We start from the raw sequence: 16,501 nt of genomic DNA on the forward strand, positions 1-16,501 counted from the left end.
GGGAATAGGGGATTGGACTTGGAATGGGGTCGTGGTGTATGTGAATAGGGTCCTGGACTGGTGATGGGGTCCTCGTTATGGCCACAGGGAGATGGGGTTTGGGATTTAGGGTCCGAGGGTGGGATTTGTCTTGTTCTTTATAGGATCTTAGTCTAGGGATGGGATTCTGGTGCATGGGGTCTGGCTGAAGGCACAGATCAAGGCACAGCACCCACATTTGGATCGGGGACATGAGTTGCTACGCTTTGGGTTCTGGGGTCCCTGTAGCATCTGCTTTGCCTTTGTTCACTCTACACCCCCTTGCCTAGTTCATAATGAAGTGAAATGCCATTCTGAGATCATTCAAAAGTATTATGTCCCACATCACTGCTTTGAGCCCGTGGTTCAGGCTGGGGCTGTGGGTGCTGTGGTTTGGTGCTGTGGTCGTGGCTCAGAGGAGGGTCTCACATGGCTTGGGTACATTTGGGATGCCTCATCCCCGCAATGCTGGGGGCCACTGAGACATCACCAGCAGCTTTGGAAAGGAGGGAACAAAGAAGATGCTGGGAGGAGAAATCCCAGCACTAGGACGGAGTGCGAGGGGCTTCCAAGACCCTGCTTGCTATGTAGGCTTTCTGCAGGGCTGCTGCTGCCCTCTGGCGAGACCCTGCTGGAGGACCACCATCCTCCCTGCAAGGCCACCTTCCTCTTTGCATGGGCCACCATCCTCCCCTCACAGCCACCATCTTCCCTGCATGGCCACGAGTGGGACATGGAGGCCATCATCACCTGCCTGGATGGCCCCATCCCCCTTTTTGAGGGTCTCAGCTCTTCTCTTAGAGCCCCTCCAATATTTTTAGGTCTCTCTGCTATTTTCTCCCTCCCAGGTCAGGGGAGGAAGGAACAGGTGAACACACCAAACCCAACTACTACCACAACCTAAAGGCTGTGAGCCCCACACGAGGTGATGTCCCCTGCCCAGCACTGAGCTCAGTCACAGGAGGTGGTTTTGGGGACACATACCATTGTCACCCTATGGCTGGAGGGGAAAGATGCCCAGTCCCTGCACTGGGACCCCCGTAGCTTTGCTCCCAGTGATGTCCACCCCCTTCTGCCCTATCCACACACACACAATGGATGCATGGAGATACTCACACTGCACACTTGTGGGATGGAGAGCGTGAATGCACAGATGTGATTTAGAAAAGACTTTAATAAAAGATTACAAGATAAGACAGACTTCAGTGACCTGCCCCAGATAACAGAACAGACAACAGCTTCTGGTCCCATTTCACACACAGCTTATCCCTTCCTGCTCTTCTCCCTCTCCCAAGCCCTGTCCATTGGTGACTGTGTATGTTGGGCTCCCAGCACTGCCTTCCTTCATTGGACAGGATCAGAAGAGAAGAGAAAGCTCTGGGGAAACCTCACTGTGGCCTTCCTGTACTTGAAGGGAGTGTATAAACAGGAGGGGGAACGGCTGCTTACATGAGTTGATAGAGATAGGACAAGGGGTGCTTTAAAACTGAGGCAGGGGAGGTTTAGGTTGGATATTAAGAGGAAGTTTTTCACACAGGGATGTGATGCTCTGGAACAGGTTGCCCAAGGAGGCTGTGGATGCCCCATCCCTGCAGGCATTCAAGGCCAGGCTGGATGTGGCTCTGGGCAGCCTGGTCCAGCAGTTGACAACCCTGCACATAGCAGGGGGTTGAAACTGGATGATCATTGTGGCCCTTTTCAACCCAGGCCATTCTATGGTTCTATGCCAATGGCATGGGCCACGGTTATTGGGCACATTGTGGATAGGTTGGAGTTGGACTTGATGATCTTAGAGGTCTTCTCCAACCTGAATGGTTCTCTGATTCTACAACAGGAGCAGTGCCATCCTGTGACCTCTGAGCCCTACTCAGCATCCCAGGCTACACTCTCCATGGCCTCCTCCACCCTCTGCTTGTACTCAGCCCTGTCCTCCTGCAGCCGTGCCAGCCAGAGCAGGAGGGGCTCAGTGGGGCCGGGCGCTGCTTCTCCCTCACGGGCGTTGACCCTGAGGACCAGCGGGAGATGGAAGCAGAGCTGATAGGGGCCGAGCACCTCGCTACGCACACACGTGGCCCTAAGGGTGGCCACAATGAGCGACAAGCTGTCAGCCCAATGTTTGCCCGCGCTCTGGACCAGCCGCCGCAGGCTGGTGGTGATGGCTGTGACCTGGTTGGGTGATGGGTGTTGCACATTCACAGGCATTTGCAGCCCCATCTGCACCGCGTCCTGCAGGATAGGCTCACAGTGCCCCACACTGATACGGCACGGCATCCCCAACCGCTGCACCACCTGCGCTTGCAGCAGCGTCACCATCTCCTCTGTGTTGCCTTTCTGCATCGGGAAGGCATCCACCCACCCCGAGAACTCATCCAGCAGCACGAGCAGGGAGGAGTAGTCCTCTGAGGAGCGGGGCAGGTCACTGACATGGGCCAGCTGCAGATGAGACCATGGCCCCTCGGTGCGCTGGGGCTGCGGGGGGCTGCTGGTGCAGCTGCAGCACTGCACCCACTGCTCCACTTGCTCTTGATCCCCCTCCCAGTGTGCCACCTGCCAGACCCTCTTCAGCATCTTCCTCACCCCCGCGTGCCCCATATGGCTGCGGGCAATGATCTCCTGCCTCTCATGCTTGGACGGCTCCCACACCCGCTGGCCATGAGCAGACAACACCCACGCTTGGATGTTCTGTGCTCTCTCCTCTACCTTCTGGTTCCATTCCAGCTGCTCCCCATCCCTGCTGTGCCCAACATGCAGCACCCCTGGGTTGGTACGCACCCACTGCAGGATGCTCTGCCACAACTGCTCATCACCCACCCTTCTATCCTCGCTGTCCCCATCCCACAGCCCTTGCACCACGCTCTGGGTGTTGGCATAGACATACAAGGGCTTGGAGCTCCGGTGCTCCTGCAGCAGCACCCTGATGGCCTCCAGCTCCACGTCCTCCAGCGAGCCACGCTGCATCAACCCCAGCAGCCAGCGCTCCTCCAGGTTGGTGGCAGCAAAGCCGAAGGCTGCCTCACAGGCCCAGGTCCCCGCTGTGAACCAAACATTGCTGTGGGGCACACTGGATGGCAGCTCTTGTAGGGGACATGCGCGGCGCACCAGCACACCTGAGAGCTGTGGAGATGCAGGGATGTTTTCCCCCCCATTGACCAGCAGCAGGTTCCATTGCTTCTTGCCGGGGGTCGGCCAGCAGAAGGTCTTGGTGTCACCCCAAAGAAGGTACTTCCAAGGGGAACCGGGCATTTGGATCACAATGGGAGCTGACCCTGTGAGGTCCTGGAACGCATGCATTGCTCTGAGCACCGCCACGCAGTGCTTCTCCTCGGGCGAATAGGACATCTGGTGCTTCTCCAGCACCTTGGACTTGAACCAAACGGGGACCATCTGCCCCTTCTCATTCTCCTGCAGCAGAGCAGCCCCCGTTGTCTTGCTGCTCGCCGTCGTCTTGATGATGAGCGGCTGCGACCGATCGACGAAGCGCAACACCGGCTCTGTCAGGATGGCCTGTTTCAGCCTCTGCAGCGCCTCCTGCTGCTTCTTGCCCCACTGCCACTTCTCATTCTTCAGCTGCTCCAGGGGCCACACCAGCTCCTCATAGTCCTCCACGTGGTCCTGATGAAAGCGCATCTTCCCTAGCAGCGAGCGGAGGCTTTTCAGGTTCGATGGGGTCGGGGTGTTTGCAATGTCCTTCCGTTTGCTCTCCTGTACCTCCCAGCCACGTGCCGACAGCTTCAGCCCCAGGTAGTCCACCTCAGGCTTCACCAGCTGTGCCTTCCGCAGCTTGAGTTTAAAACCAGTGGATCTGATCAGCTGCAGAACCTCCTTGGTGAGGGACTCGGTCTCCTCTTGGGTTCTCCCAGAGATGACAATATCATCTACATAAGAAGACACCCAGCCTTTGTACTCTGGAGACAGCTGGGCCAGCATGCGGGTCACGCGGCGGTGCAAGATGCTGCTGGTGAGATAGAAGTCTGGTGGCAGGCGGTTGAACAGATACTGCCTCCCTCGGAAGGTAAAGGCGAACCTGAGCTTGGAAGCAGCCGTCAGTGGGATGGCGAAGGAGCAGCAGGACAGATCGAGGTAGGAGAAATAGCGGCTGCGAGGGCTGAGCACCTTCGCCACCTCCTTCAGGTCCAGGGACTCTGTTGGCTGCCGGTGGTTGACGCTGTTGATACCCTTGAAGTCGAGCGTCAGCCGCAACGTCGCCCCGTTGTCCTTGATGAAGAGGCGCAGAGGGCTGTTGGAGGGCGACCTGCCTGGCTCCACGATGCCCTCCTTCAGCATCTGATCCAACAGCGGGGCCATCCTTCTTTCCAAGTCTGGTGGGATTTCATCTTCTTGGTACGGCACTGGATCCTCACCCACCTCCACCTCCTCCTTCACCTTCCCACAGTCCATGTCGTACTTTGCCCACACCTCTTTGAACTCCTCCACCCATGGATTATTGTGCTCACCCTGGAACTCCGTCATCCCATGGTACCTTTCCATCCGTGGCCTGATGCTCCTGTTCCGGAACTCCATTGAGCCCACAGATATGCGCTGGGGGCTCAGAAACTGATAGAAAGAGAAGAAATGCCTCCGGGTCTGCACCTCAAAGGAAGAGGATGAGGAAAAGGGAAGGTGAAGAAGGTGGTGCTTCTGCCCACAGAGCAGTAAGCTCACCCGACGTCCACTCCTACTGCAGCTGGTACTGAGGTCTGTGGGAGAAGAGCAGAGCTGCTATGAGAGCAGAACTGATAGCAAAACCCTCCCCCGCGTTAACCTTGAGCACTGAGCACAGCACACAGAAATAGGAACACAAAGTGCAGCTGCAGCACCCCCCCACACACACACAGCATCCCATGCATGGCCCTGCACCCCTACGAACTTCTGTGCACTTCTATATGACCCTATGGACAAGTATCCCATATGCAGCCCTGCACTCCCCATGCACCCCTATGCATGAGTGTCCCATTTATGGCCCTGCATCCCTATGAACTCCTGTGTACCCCTATATAACCCTATGGACAAGTATCCCATATGCAGCCCTGCACTCCAATGCACCCTATGCATGAGTGACACGTTCAGCCCCATGCACACCCCCATGGATGAGCAGCCCTGCAGCCATATGCAAACCCATGCACCTCAGTACAAGTGTCCCATACATGAACCTGCACCTCCATGCATCCCTATGCACGCGAATGCACAAGTTCCCTACTCATCCCCATGCACCTCTTGCAGCCCTATACATGGGTGTCCCATTCACCCCATGCATAACTGTCTCATTCATGACCCTACACACCCCATACACCTCATGAACCCCCATGCACCCCTATGCACAGTGTCCCACTCACAACCTTGCGCCCCCAAACACCGCTGTGCAATGCCCCATACACAGCCCCACACCCCCCTATGTACAGCATCCCACCCACAGCCCCACACCCCTAAACACCCCTATGCAGTGTCCCATATACACCCCCCATGCACAGCGCCCCACTCCACCCCACACCCCCACGCACCCCTATGCACAGCGTCCCACACACAACCCCACACCCATATGCAGTGTCCCACTCACAGCCCCATACCCCAATGCACCCCCACGTGTACAACATCCCATACACCCCTACAAACACAAACACCCCATATACACGTGCATCCCCACGCACCTCTATGCACAGAGTCCCGTACTCCACGCACCCCTATGCACAACCACCCCATACACCCCAAGAACCCCCCCCCGCATCCCTCCGACCATCCCACCCCATCCCCCACGTACAGCGACCCACACACAGCCCCTATACACCCCTATACACCCCCCAAGCCCCCCCCAGGTGCCCGCACCGTTCAGCCGCAGCCTCGCTCTCTCCGTACCTTCGTTTCGCTTTCGCGGAGCCTCTCTCCACCCTCCCCCCGCCATCCGCCGTGGCCGCTCCTCCCACTGCCCGTCTCCGCTCCGACCCCGTTGTTCCCCCCCCCCTACCCCACCTCCCACCCCGGGGCTGCTTTATCCCGTTGGTCCCCGCTCGCTTATCGCTGCGGGGGATGCGCTGGGCACTTTTGAGATTCTTTACAATGGGATTCTTTCCTTTGCTTCTCGTTTCGAGAGGTGGGGGTTTGGTGGCACGTCCCCTATGCTGGAGGCATGGAGTGGAAACAGGGACTACGTGCCTCAGTTTCCCCAATAAAGGGGGAGGGTTGGAGGGGAAGCGAAGCCGCGCCCATCCCCGCTGCGTCGGGGAGACGGCGGATATCGGGGGGAGGGGGGGGAACGACACAGGGGGGCCGGTTCCAGAAAGCTCCGGGCTGGGAGCTGGGCGGACCCGCAGCGGCCGGCCGGATAAAAGGGGGCGGGTGGGGGCGGGCAGTGGAGCTCCCGGGGTAGCCGGCACTGAGCGCAGGTAGGATCTTCCCTTCCCTTCCCTTCCCTTCCCTTCCCTTCCATAGGGACCCACTATGGAGGCAGAGCTATGTCCCCCTATAGTTGCCCTCTGTCTGTGCCAAGGGCTGTGATGCACCAAGCAGGAGTTTCCCACAATGCTGTGTGCAGGATGGGAGGGCATCACTTCTTTCTTTGGGGGAGGACATCGGTTGTTTTCTCTGGGGGGAGGAGGGCAGTTATTTTGGGGGATGATCAGCATTTTTTTGGGGGGGGGGGGGGTGTTAATAAGGGTTTTTTGGGGGGAGGTAGCAGTATCTTTGTGGGGCAGCAATGGGGCCATGCAGCAGCAATGCTGCTGCAGTGGGGGCACGGGGCCAGGACCCCCCTCCCCCCAAGGGAAGGCCTGAGCCCCAGGGACGGTGCTGGAGCCCCACTGTGCAGCTGATTGCACAACTCTTTCTTACTGGGGCATTTAGTAGCCACACACTGCAGCTGAGCTATTGCACAACGCTCTTTATTTTGTTGGGGGGCTGCCCCATAGCGGCTTTGCCTCCCCCCAGCCCTTCCCGATATCCTTCCCTCCTCTCCCTCCCCCCCCCCCGTGTGAACACAGGGAGAAGAAAAAGAGGAGAAGAAAGTCCTGCTCGGTGCTTTGGCTGCATTGGAGTTTGGCACAGCCCTACCCGATGCTGTGCCCACGGCGGTGGCCCGGTGCCCGCTGCTGACTCACGGCCCCGTGCCCGGATCCCAATCCCTCTCATTGCCTTCACCCACGCAGGTCCGAGCTGCTCTGGGACTGGACCATGGAGCTGCCGCTGCTCGCCCTGCTCGGCCTGGGGCTCGTCTGCCAGGAGGGGCAAGGCCTTGTGCCCCCCAATGAGCTGAAACGTAAGTGGGGGGGGGGGCTTTGGGTACGTGGGACTGGATGCTTGAAGGTGGCTACTGGGCAGGGGTGGGGGGAACCCATGGGTGATGCTGCCCAAATACTGTCTGCAGAGGGCAGTGGGATGCAGCCCCAGCTGGGTTAAGGTTTGGTTTCTAAGTCACTTTTCTCTGTGAACTTGACTATTGTGAGCAAATGTTTGCATGCACTGGGGGAAATTCAGTTTGTCTTGGGAGCAGTGAGATACTCATCCCTCCCTCCCATTCTTCCTCCTTCCCTCCCTTCCATCCTCCTATCCTTTCTTCCTCCCTCTCTCCCATCCTGCTTTTCTCCATCCTTCCCATCCACCCTCCCTTCTTTTCATCCTCCCTCCCTTCCATCCCTCCTTCCTCCCTCCCTTCTCCCCTCCCTCCCTTCCTTCCTATCCATCCATTCTTCCTACCTTCCTCTCTCTCTTCCTCACTCCTTTCCATCCCTCCCTCCTCCCTCCCTCCCATCCCTCCTCCCTCCCTCCCTCCCTTTCATCCTCCCTCTCTCCCTTCCATCCCTTCTTCTTCCCTCCCTCCCTTCCTTCCTCCCTCCCTTCCCTCCCATCCTTTCTTCCTCCCTCCCTCCCATCCATCCATCTCTCCTCCCTCCCTTCCATCCTCCTATCCATCCCTCCTTCCTCCCTTCCTCTCTCCATTCCTTCCTCCCTTCCATCCCTCCTCCCTCCCTCCCTCCCATCCTTCCTTCCTCCCTCCCTCCCATCCTTCCTTCCTCCCTCCCTCCCATCCTTCCTTCCTCCCTCCCTCCCTCCCTTCCATCCATCCCCCCATCCACCCTCCCCACAGAGCTCTCAGCAGCCGGCAGCAAATACATTGACGCTGAAGTGGAGAACGCCATCAATGGGGTGAAGCAAATGAAGACACTGATGGACAAGACCAGCAAGGAGCACCAGGCCATGCTGCACACACTGGAAGAGACCAAGAAGAAGAAGGAGGTGGGTGAGGTGGGGAGGGCTGGTGGAGCAGGGCTGCAGGGAGCTGATCTGTGAGGGGTTGTGTGCTGTGCCATGCAGGAAGCAGTGAAGCTGGCCTTGGAGAAGGAGAAGCAGCTGGCAGAGAAGCAGGAGGTTTGCAATGAGACGATGCTGTCGCTGTGGGAGGAGTGCAAGCCCTGCCTCAAACACACCTGCATGCGCGTCTACTCCAAGATGTGCCACAGCGGCTCGGGGCTGGTGGGCCGCCAGGTGAGCTGTGTTGGGGGTATCATAGCGGGCAGTGGGACTTTTGGGCTCTGAGCTGACCCCAATCCCACTGCAGCTGGAGGAGTTCCTCAACCGCTCCTCGCCCTTCTCCATCTGGGTGAACGGCGAGCGCATCGATGATCTGCTGGATCGGGAGCAGCGGCAGGAGCGGCGCTTTGAGGACCTGGAGGAGCGCTTTGGGCTGATGGAGGATGGAGTGGAGGACATCTTCCAGGACAGCACACAGCTCTATGGGCCCACCTTCCCCTTCTTCCGAACGCCTCCCTTTGGTGGTTTCCGTGAAGCTTTCGTCCCACCTGTGCAACGTGTCCACCTGGTGCCACGCAGGAGGCTGTCCCGAGAGCTGCACCCTTTCTTTCAGCACCCAATGCATGGCTTCCATCGCCTCTTCCAGCCGCTCTTTGAGATGACGCAGCACATGCTGGATGGGGGGCACGGCGCCTGGGAGCACCCGCTGGGGGGCTTTGCGACAGGTAGGAGCGCAGCACCACCATGGTTCCACCTCCTTGTCAGCGTGGAGGATGAGCTCAACCCTAATATGAGACAGCGGAGAATCCACGTGGAAACCTGGGAGTCTTAGGTTCTGACATTAGCAGAACTGGGATGGGTTTTGAGGTGGTTTTTGCCTATAGTTGCACTTCACGGGGGTTAGATGCCAAAGGGATGAGTTGGTGTTGGGTTTGGATGCGCTTATCGGGGGCTGTCCCCATGTTGCCACCATCCCTGTGTTGTCACCTCCGTCACTGTCTGCTGGGCCAGAGCCATGGCTCCACGCAGGGCAGCTGGGAACAGGGCTGATTGCAAAACAGAGGTTGGCACAGAGTGCTCTTGTCCGGAAAACATCTCGTTTGGGGCCAGGAAATGTTTTTAGGTGAAGTCAAACTTCCCTGGAAAAAGTCCTTGAATGAATCACAAAAGCCCTGCCGTGCAATCTGGGCTCGTTGGACCATGGCCTGAATAGGGGATGTCCCACATCTATGTCCCCCATCTATCCATTATGCCCATCCTCCCATGGTTGCCCAATCCATGGGTCCCCCATCCATCCTTTGGTCCCCCATCCACCCATGGTTCCCCAATCCATGGGTCCCCCATCCATCCTTTGGTCCCCCATCCACCCATGGTTCCCCAATTCATGGGTCCCCCATCCATCCATGGTTCCCCACCATTGGTCCCCTATCCATTGTTCCCATCCATCCATGGTCTCCCATCCATCCATTGGTTCTTTATCCATTGTTCCCATCCACCTACTGCCCCCAGTTATATTCCCCCATTCATCCACCCATCGGTCTCCTATCCATGGTCCCCCATCCAACCCACCATGGTCCCCATCCAACCCACCATGGTTCCCCATCCATCCATCAATCTGGGCAATGCTGTCCTTTCTGTGGCCACATTTTGGGCCACGTTTTGGTGTGGGGAGCTCCCTAATGTGTTGCTCTCTTCAGAGTCCCGTAACTTCAGCACTGATCGCATGGTGTGCCGTGAGATCCGGCGCAACTCAGCTGGCTGCCTGAGGATGAGGGATGAGTGCGAGAAGTGCAGGGAGATCTTGGCTGTAGGTGGGTAGGGGGCGGGGAGGGGGGGCAAGATGGGAGCTGTGCGTGGCTGTGGAGGTGTGGGGTGAGGTGGGGAGAGGGCTGTGAAGGGGTGTGGGGCATGGGAATGGGGTTGCAGGGGGTGGGATGCAAGGGATGAGAGTGAGAACGCAAGGGTTGGGATGAAGGGGATGCAGGAGTTGGGGATAGGGGTGCAGGGAGTGGGGATGCAGGGGGTAGGATGTAGAGGATGTAAAGGATGGGGATGCAGAGCGGGGGAATGGGCAATGGAGGGGATGGGGACAGAGAGGATGCAGGGGATGGGGATGTAGATGATATGCAACAGATACAAGGGGTAGGGATACAGGGGATGGGGCTGCAGGAGATGGGAAGGGGGATGAAGGAGAGAGGTGCAGGGGATGCAGTGGATGGGGATTTAGAGGATGGAGGTGCAGGGGATGTAGAGAATGCAGGGGAGGGGGACGCATGGGATAGATAGGGGTGCAGGGGACGCAGGGGATGAGGATGCTGCAGTACTGTTTGACCCCCATGCATGCCCTGCAGACTGCTCCCAGACAGACCCAGTGCAGAGCCAGCTGAGGGAGCAGTTTGAGGACGCCCTGCGCCTGGCCGAGCGCTTCACCCGCCGCTACGATGACCTCCTCAGCGCCTTCCAGGCCGAGATGCTCAACACCAGCAGCCTCCTGGACCAGCTCAACCGCCAGTTCGGTTGGGTCTCACGCCTGGGCAACCTCACACAGGGCAACGATGGGTTCCTGCAGGTCACCACGGTGCGTTCCTATTGTCCCCAGGGCTCTGCCAAAGGCTCCGGGCCCCCCCTCCGTGGCTGAGGGAAAGTGGGTCAGGGGGAGAAAGAAGTGATTGTGTGGTCCCCTCTGCACAATAGCGGCCGTGGGGCCGGGTGCCAGAGCTGGGAGAGCAGCATGGGGGTGCATAGGGGCTGAGCCTTCTCTCTGTGCTTCCTTCATCACAGGTGTTCTCCAAAACTCCCAACCTTGAGGACCCGTCAGCCCCTGCCGACACGCAGGTGACGGTGCAGCTCTTTGACTCGGAGCCGCTGTCGCTCACCGTGCCCGGGGACATCTCCTGGGATGATCCACGCTTCATGGAGATCGTAGCCGAGCAGGCGCTGCAGCACTACAAGCAGAACAACACCATGTGAGTCCCGGTCCTTGTATCCCCTGCTTCCCCATCCTCTGCATCCCCTATGGGTGTATGCAGCAAGCTGAAGCTGATCCGAAGCATTAAAACCCTCCAGCTGAGCCCGGGCTGAGCGCTCAGCCTGCTTAGGCTGGGGGCTGTTGTATCTCACCCCACTCCCTTCCTTCCTCTGGCAGAGAGTAGCTGTCCCTCCTGCTGCCCCATCCCCACATCAGTGGGTCAAACGCCGTCACCACCGCTCCCTGCTGGGCCCCCCAGGGCCTGAACCAGACAATAAAGGTAGAGTGAACCCCCACCGTCGGCTGCGCTCTCCTCCTGTGCCTTCTTGGGCTGTGGCCCAGCACAAATAAACCTTGTGGTAAAAGCAGCTGTGCAATGCTGGGATGAGTCGTTGGGTGTTGCGAAAGGGGAGAAAGCTGAGAGCTGCCACCACTGACACCTTCCTGTTCCTGTGCTGGGGTGAGGAGTTGGCCTCCCCAGAGCCAGCACAGCAGGAGTGGAGCTGCTGTGGGACCAATGCATGGCCCCCCAAGGCTCACTGCCTTCTCTTCCCCATGGCAGCTGCGAAATGTGGCTGCTTGGGACTGGCACACACAGATGCTGCACACATACAGGTGATCTCATCCTGCAGGGATGGAGGGAACACAAGGATGGAGGCACACAAGGAACACACCACCCTAAGGGCAAACCCCAGCACCTTGGTGGGCTCTCCCTTCTGCCAGGACACCACAGAGCGAGCCATGGGCAGGAGCACTTTATTTGGCCCCATTGTGGGCCGGGCTGGCCCCCTCTGTGCCAGTGAAGGGCAGGCAGGCACAGCCCAGCAGTGTCCTCCCCACACCCCCATACAGTGAGGCAGCAGAAAATGTCCACAAGTCCCACAGGGCACAGTGCTCAGCGTTCACTGTTGATGGCAGCATTCTCTGCATGCAGCAATCCCTCCCGCTCGGCTTCACTGCCGTCAGCTCCTCTCCGGGTCAGGCGGGTGAGCACAGGGCGATGCAGCCCATTATAGAGGGCAGCACCCAGCAGTAGGATGGCAAAACCCAAGATCTGAAGGCCGTGGAAAAGCTCCCAACCCAGCGCCAGGCTGACGGCCCAGATGACGACAGTGCGGAGGCTGTCCAGCACCATGCGGGTGGTGGCACTGATCTCTTTGGTGACGCTGATGCCGGCGAAATTGAAGAAGGCGATGCTGCTGATGTTACCCAACAGGGCCAGGGCGATGAGGGGTTGTCGGCCTATCTGGCAAAAGGCATCGAGGGCGTCCTCCAGCACCTGCCGGGGGTTGCCACTGAAGCTGCCCGCTGGAATGTAGTACATGGGGATCAGCAGCAGGGCCAGGATGATGAAACCAAAGAAACCTGGGGAAGGAAGGAGTGATGTGAGACAGGAGCTGGCTTCAAGCACAACCCAAAGTTCCCCCTGTGCCAAGCATTCCTGTACTATAGTATCCAGCCCCCAACCCACATCAGCGCTCCTTGCCCCCCACATAAAGCAGCTCTCCCCACACTGCAAAGGTTCTTCCCAAAGAAGCCCTCAACCCGGCCCCATAGAGCAGCAAACCTTCAGTGCCCACAGCCCGCAGTGGGTGCACATCGTGTTTGTAGACAAACTTCTCCTCCAGCACCATCTGGATGGCAACAATCACCTGTGCCATGATGATTAACAGATCACCTGTGGGGAAAAGAGGGAAAGGTTGAGCCCTGCAGAGTGGCTGACCTGGAGCCATGCATGCACAGAGAGGTGGTCAGGGTTATTTCCTTGCAGGCACCCCACAGGGCCACCACATACCAGTTATCACCTCACTGAGCTTGTGCTTCTGGTCGTGGCTGCTGTGTAGGTCAGCCAACCCCACAACTACCAGCCCCACGATGGTGACCAGGATGCCCAGCCACTGGCTCAGCTCCAGCTTACGGCCTAGGAAGGCCACAGAGAGGAGCCCAGTGAAGATGATGACGGATCCTCTCAGCATCTGAAAGCTGGAGGCGCTGGTCATGTTCAGGGCTGTGTGGGGAGAAAGCATCCTTGAGTCATCAGGGCTCAGGGGTCTGCACCCACCCCAAATGCCACTGAGGTCTCAGAGAGGCAGAGCCCGTCCCCAGCACTCACCCACATACATGATGCTGGTCCCAGTCATGTCACAGAGCGCAGGGGGCAGGAAAAGCAGTGGGCTGAAGGGCTGTGATGGTGCCATGCTGGGCTCCGGCCTCCGCCGGTCCCTCCATAGCAGCAAGTAAAACACAGCCAGGCAGGAGAACTCACCAAGGAACATGCCCACGGCCTATGGGAGAGGTGGGTCAGGGTGGTCGGACCCAGTGGGATTCACTACAGCCCCGGGCTGGGGTCTCACCTGCAGGAAGGGGTGTTGGAAGCTGTGCTCCTCCGTCCCACCACAGCCAGCAGCGCTGAAGTTATCAGCCCATCTGTGAAGGAAAGCAGCACGGTTAGGGAAGGAGATAAAGCATAACCTAATGCACACCCAGCACTGTCTGGAGTTGTGAACAGAGTTGGATCTCCACTTGGATCACCATGGGGCCAATCTAGAGAACAGGGGGGTGGCCAAGAGCACTCCTGGCTCTAACTCGCTGCTCCCACTGATGCTTTCAGGTGACAAAACCACAAGCAGCCCCTGAGCTGGAGGAAAGCAGCATCCGAGCAACAGCTCTGGGGTCAGGGTACAGCACTGCCTTGTGTGTCCCAGGTGCTGGGATGAAATGACACCGCTGGCCCTGCTCCCAGCCCTGAGTGACAGGTGAGGAAATGGACACCGCTGTGTCACACACCATCGCTGTGTCACGCACTACTGCAATCCACTGTCCCAGTGAGGACAGCAAACTGTGGGGGTTGATCTTGATATCCTCCCTTTACCCGTATGTCACCAACTTTGGGGGTTATGGGACAAATGGCCCCGAATTGAGGCTGGATTGCAGGCTGTGGAGGCAGCAGCTCCCACTCAGCCACAGTGTCTTAGGGGTACAGGGTATAAAACCCCTCTTTTAGGTCTTCCAAGCCAAAATATTGTCCATGCTGGATAGAACAGCGCTGTCTCCATGGCATCACCCCTATGCAGGGCTGGACCCCAGCCTCTTGGTGACACCTTAGCGCTGCCTCTGTGCGCAGATGACACGTGCCCAGCTCTATTGCATGCCACAGAGCTGCTGAGCTCAGGGGAACAGGCAACAGGAAGGCTGAGAGCTGCCGTCCTGTGGCTGCACCAGGGGCTTTGCAGCCAGGCCAGCAAGATTTCAGCATGACTCATCCCCCTCTGACCGCTGCAGCCCCACTGTGTGTTTCGCAATGGCAGCTCAGTGCTATCTTCTCCCATGCCTCAGTCTCCGCACCTATGGATGTTGTTTGTTGTGACCAAGGCTAAGCAGAGCCTTAATGTCACCCCTGCAGTGCTGTGCTGAGCTGGACAGGCGGGTCCATCCTGCTTGGGCAGCTCTCAGCAGCACCCAACTCATCCTGCACACACATAGGATTCCCTGGGGGGAGGGCTCAATCCAGCCCTGCGGCACAGAGCACGTGAAAGGAAGCCGGGTTGTGGGGTGCAAGCATCTGCAATGGGGCCAAAGCAATCCTCAAGACACATTCTCCATTCCCTGCCCCATCAGCAGAGCTCTCAGCTCAGGCCAGACCCTCCCCTCCCAGTGCTATGCAGCCCCTATACAATGCCTTGCCCAGCTGGGGGTACACAGTGGGGGCTCGAGCTGTTGGGGAGGGCTGGAGGAAGTGCCCTAACAGCCAGGGGTGGAAGCAGGAAGCCTGGGCGTTAGGTGGGCCTTGGGGTCTGGGTGTGGGCCTGGGGTCTGAGCCCGGGGTCTGTAACTGAGTTTTGGTATGGGGTCTGAGTATGGGTATGGGGGCTGGGTATGGGCCTGGGTATGGGGCATGGGTATGGGTATGGGCCTGGGGCTGGGTAGAGGTATGGGGCCTGGGTATGGATATGGGTATGGGTATGGATATGGGTATGGGTATGGGGATGGGTATGGGTATGGGTATGGGTATGGGTATGGGTATGGGTATGGGGACTGGGTATGGATATGGGGATGGGTATGGGTCTGGGTATGGGGCTGGGTATGGGTATCAGTCTGGGTAAGGGGCCTGGGTATGGATATGGGGCTGGGTATGGGTATGGGCCTGGGTATGGGGCTGGGGCCTGGCTATGGGTATGGGGCCTGGGTCTGGGTCTGGGTCTGGGTATCGGTCTGGGTATGGGGCCTGGGTATGGATATGGGGCTGGGTATGGGGCTGGGGCTGAGTATGGGTCTGGGCCTGGGTCTGGGCCTGGGTATGGATATAGGGCTGGGTATGGGGCTGGGGCTGAGTATGGGGCTGGGTATGGCGCCTGGGTCTGGGTATGGAGCTGGGTATGGGTCTGGGCCTGGGTCTGGGTATGGATATAGGGCTGGGTATGGGCCTGGGTCTGGGTATGGGGCTGGGGCTGAGTATGGGGCTGGGTATGGATATGGGGCTGGGGTCTGGGCCTGGTCTTGGGATTGGGCCTGTGCCTGGGGAAGCCCCTCAATACCCAGGCAGCAGGGAGGACTCACTTGGCCGCCAGCGTGTTGATGGAGCCGGTGATCAACATGAGGGCAGCCAGGCCCAGCTGGTACCGAGACCACGCCATGACCCACCGCCGGCACCGCCACCTCCCGCCCTGCAATGGGGCGGACGAAGCCCCGCCCCTATCCGCCATAGCCATACCTCCGTGCTGCCCCCTGTCCCCATGTCCCCCTGCCCTCTTACCCCATAGCGATCCCCTTTCCTTTCGTCCCCATGTCCCCACGTCCCCACATCCCCGTGATGCTCCCCTGTCCCCTTATCTCCCCCCACCCCATATCCCCTTTATCCCCACTCTGTCCCCATATCTCACCCCCCAGATGCCACCAGATGGCGCCAAAGCACCCTCTTAGTGGTGATCATCCCCCAACCCCCCTCCCACCCCATCAGTCTCTCTCTGTATCCCGAGTGGGCTCCTCGCCCCCCTTTACCCCCCCCAACATCATCCCCGACAGCAGGAGACGAATTGTTTTTCCATCCGACGTCGGGGCCGTGACCCATAGGATGGGGGGAGATGAGAGAAAAGAGAAACCCAAAGAAGGCCGAGTGGTGTTAACCCTTCCTTTGCTGGGACCTGTGGACATCATCTCCAATGGGGATGGAGCATCCCAAGGCGGGGGGGGTGCTCTTAACTTTCATACTTGAGCTGCCCATCACCAAGCGAGGCCCTGGTGTAATTAACAAGGATGTGATGTCGGTCCCCTTATTAA

At 58.7% G+C, this 16,501-nt stretch overlaps 3 protein-coding genes across 5 annotated transcripts; 1 reads left to right on the forward strand and 2 right to left on the reverse strand.

Moving 5' to 3' along the window:
* Positions 1 to 1,172: 1,172 nt before the first annotated feature.
* LOC107312362 lies at positions 1,173 to 7,734 on the reverse strand. Of its 3 annotated transcripts, none has more exons than XM_015859694.1 (2): positions 7,702 to 7,734; positions 1,173 to 4,715 (listed from the first exon to the last, which is right to left on the reverse strand). In XM_015859694.1, the coding sequence occupies exons 1-2, from the start codon at positions 7,730 to 7,732 to the stop codon at positions 1,882 to 1,884; spliced, it is 2,865 nt and encodes a 954-aa protein (XP_015715180.1). In that variant the 5' UTR covers positions 7,733 to 7,734; the 3' UTR covers positions 1,173 to 1,881. The 3 variants fall into 3 exon arrangements, with proteins under 3 accessions (XP_015715180.1, XP_015715181.1, XP_015715182.1); XM_015859695.1 differs by lacking the exon at positions 7,702 to 7,734 and adding an exon at positions 6,069 to 6,177; XM_015859696.2 differs by lacking the exon at positions 7,702 to 7,734 and adding an exon at positions 5,983 to 6,003.
* Positions 6,025 to 11,592, forward strand: CLU (clusterin). The gene is made up of 9 exons (XM_015859704.1): positions 6,025 to 6,395; positions 7,155 to 7,264; positions 8,093 to 8,241; positions 8,320 to 8,490; positions 8,564 to 8,981; positions 9,954 to 10,067; positions 10,608 to 10,834; positions 11,038 to 11,222; positions 11,402 to 11,592. Exons 1-9 carry the CDS (start codon positions 6,040 to 6,042, stop codon positions 11,406 to 11,408), a joined length of 1,737 nt encoding a protein of 578 aa, XP_015715190.1. The 5' UTR covers positions 6,025 to 6,039; the 3' UTR covers positions 11,409 to 11,592.
* A 371-nt stretch (positions 11,593 to 11,963) lies between these two features.
* On the reverse strand, positions 11,964 to 15,915 carry SLC35F6 (solute carrier family 35 member F6). Its single transcript, XM_015859705.1, has 6 exons — positions 15,782 to 15,915; positions 13,579 to 13,651; positions 13,338 to 13,509; positions 13,020 to 13,232; positions 12,792 to 12,902; positions 11,964 to 12,589 (listed from the first exon to the last, which is right to left on the reverse strand). The coding sequence occupies exons 1-6, from the start codon at positions 15,856 to 15,858 to the stop codon at positions 12,120 to 12,122; spliced, it is 1,116 nt and encodes a 371-aa protein (XP_015715191.1). The 5' UTR covers positions 15,859 to 15,915; the 3' UTR covers positions 11,964 to 12,119.
* Positions 15,916 to 16,501: the final 586 nt, after the last annotated feature.

Source organism: Coturnix japonica, chromosome 3 (assembly GCF_001577835.2).
Source record: "Coturnix japonica isolate 7356 chromosome 3, Coturnix japonica 2.1, whole genome shotgun sequence".
NCBI classification, from domain to species: domain Eukaryota; kingdom Metazoa; phylum Chordata; class Aves; order Galliformes; family Phasianidae; genus Coturnix; species Coturnix japonica.

Coding starts and splice junctions, on each gene's coding strand:
- LOC107312362 (XM_015859694.1), bottom strand. CDS start 7,732: ATGGAAAGGAGTGAGGAAGAGAGAGAGGAAG. Junction 4,716..7,701: donor TGAGGAAGAGAGAGAGGAAG/GTAGGAAGAATG, acceptor CTTCTCCCACAG/ACCTCAGTACCAGCTGCAGT.
- CLU (XM_015859704.1), top strand. CDS start 6,040: ATGCGCTGGGCACTTTTGAGATTCTTTACAATGGGATTCTTTCCTTTG. Junction 8,491..8,563: donor CGGGGCTGGTGGGCCGCCAG/GTGAGCTGTGTT, acceptor ATCCCACTGCAG/CTGGAGGAGTTCCTCAACCG. Junction 8,982..9,953: donor GCTGGGGGGCTTTGCGACAG/GTAGGAGCGCAG, acceptor TGCTCTCTTCAG/AGTCCCGTAACTTCAGCACT.
- SLC35F6 (XM_015859705.1), bottom strand. CDS start 15,858: ATGGCGTGGTCTCGGTACCAGCTGGGCCTGGCTGCCCTCATGTTGATC. Junction 13,652..15,781: donor ATCAACACGCTGGCGGCCAA/GTGAGTCCTCCC, acceptor TTTCCTTCACAG/ATGGGCTGATAACTTCAGCG. Junction 12,903..13,019: donor GCTCAGTGAGGTGATAACTG/GTATGTGGTGGC, acceptor TTTTCCCCACAG/GTGATCTGTTAATCATCATG.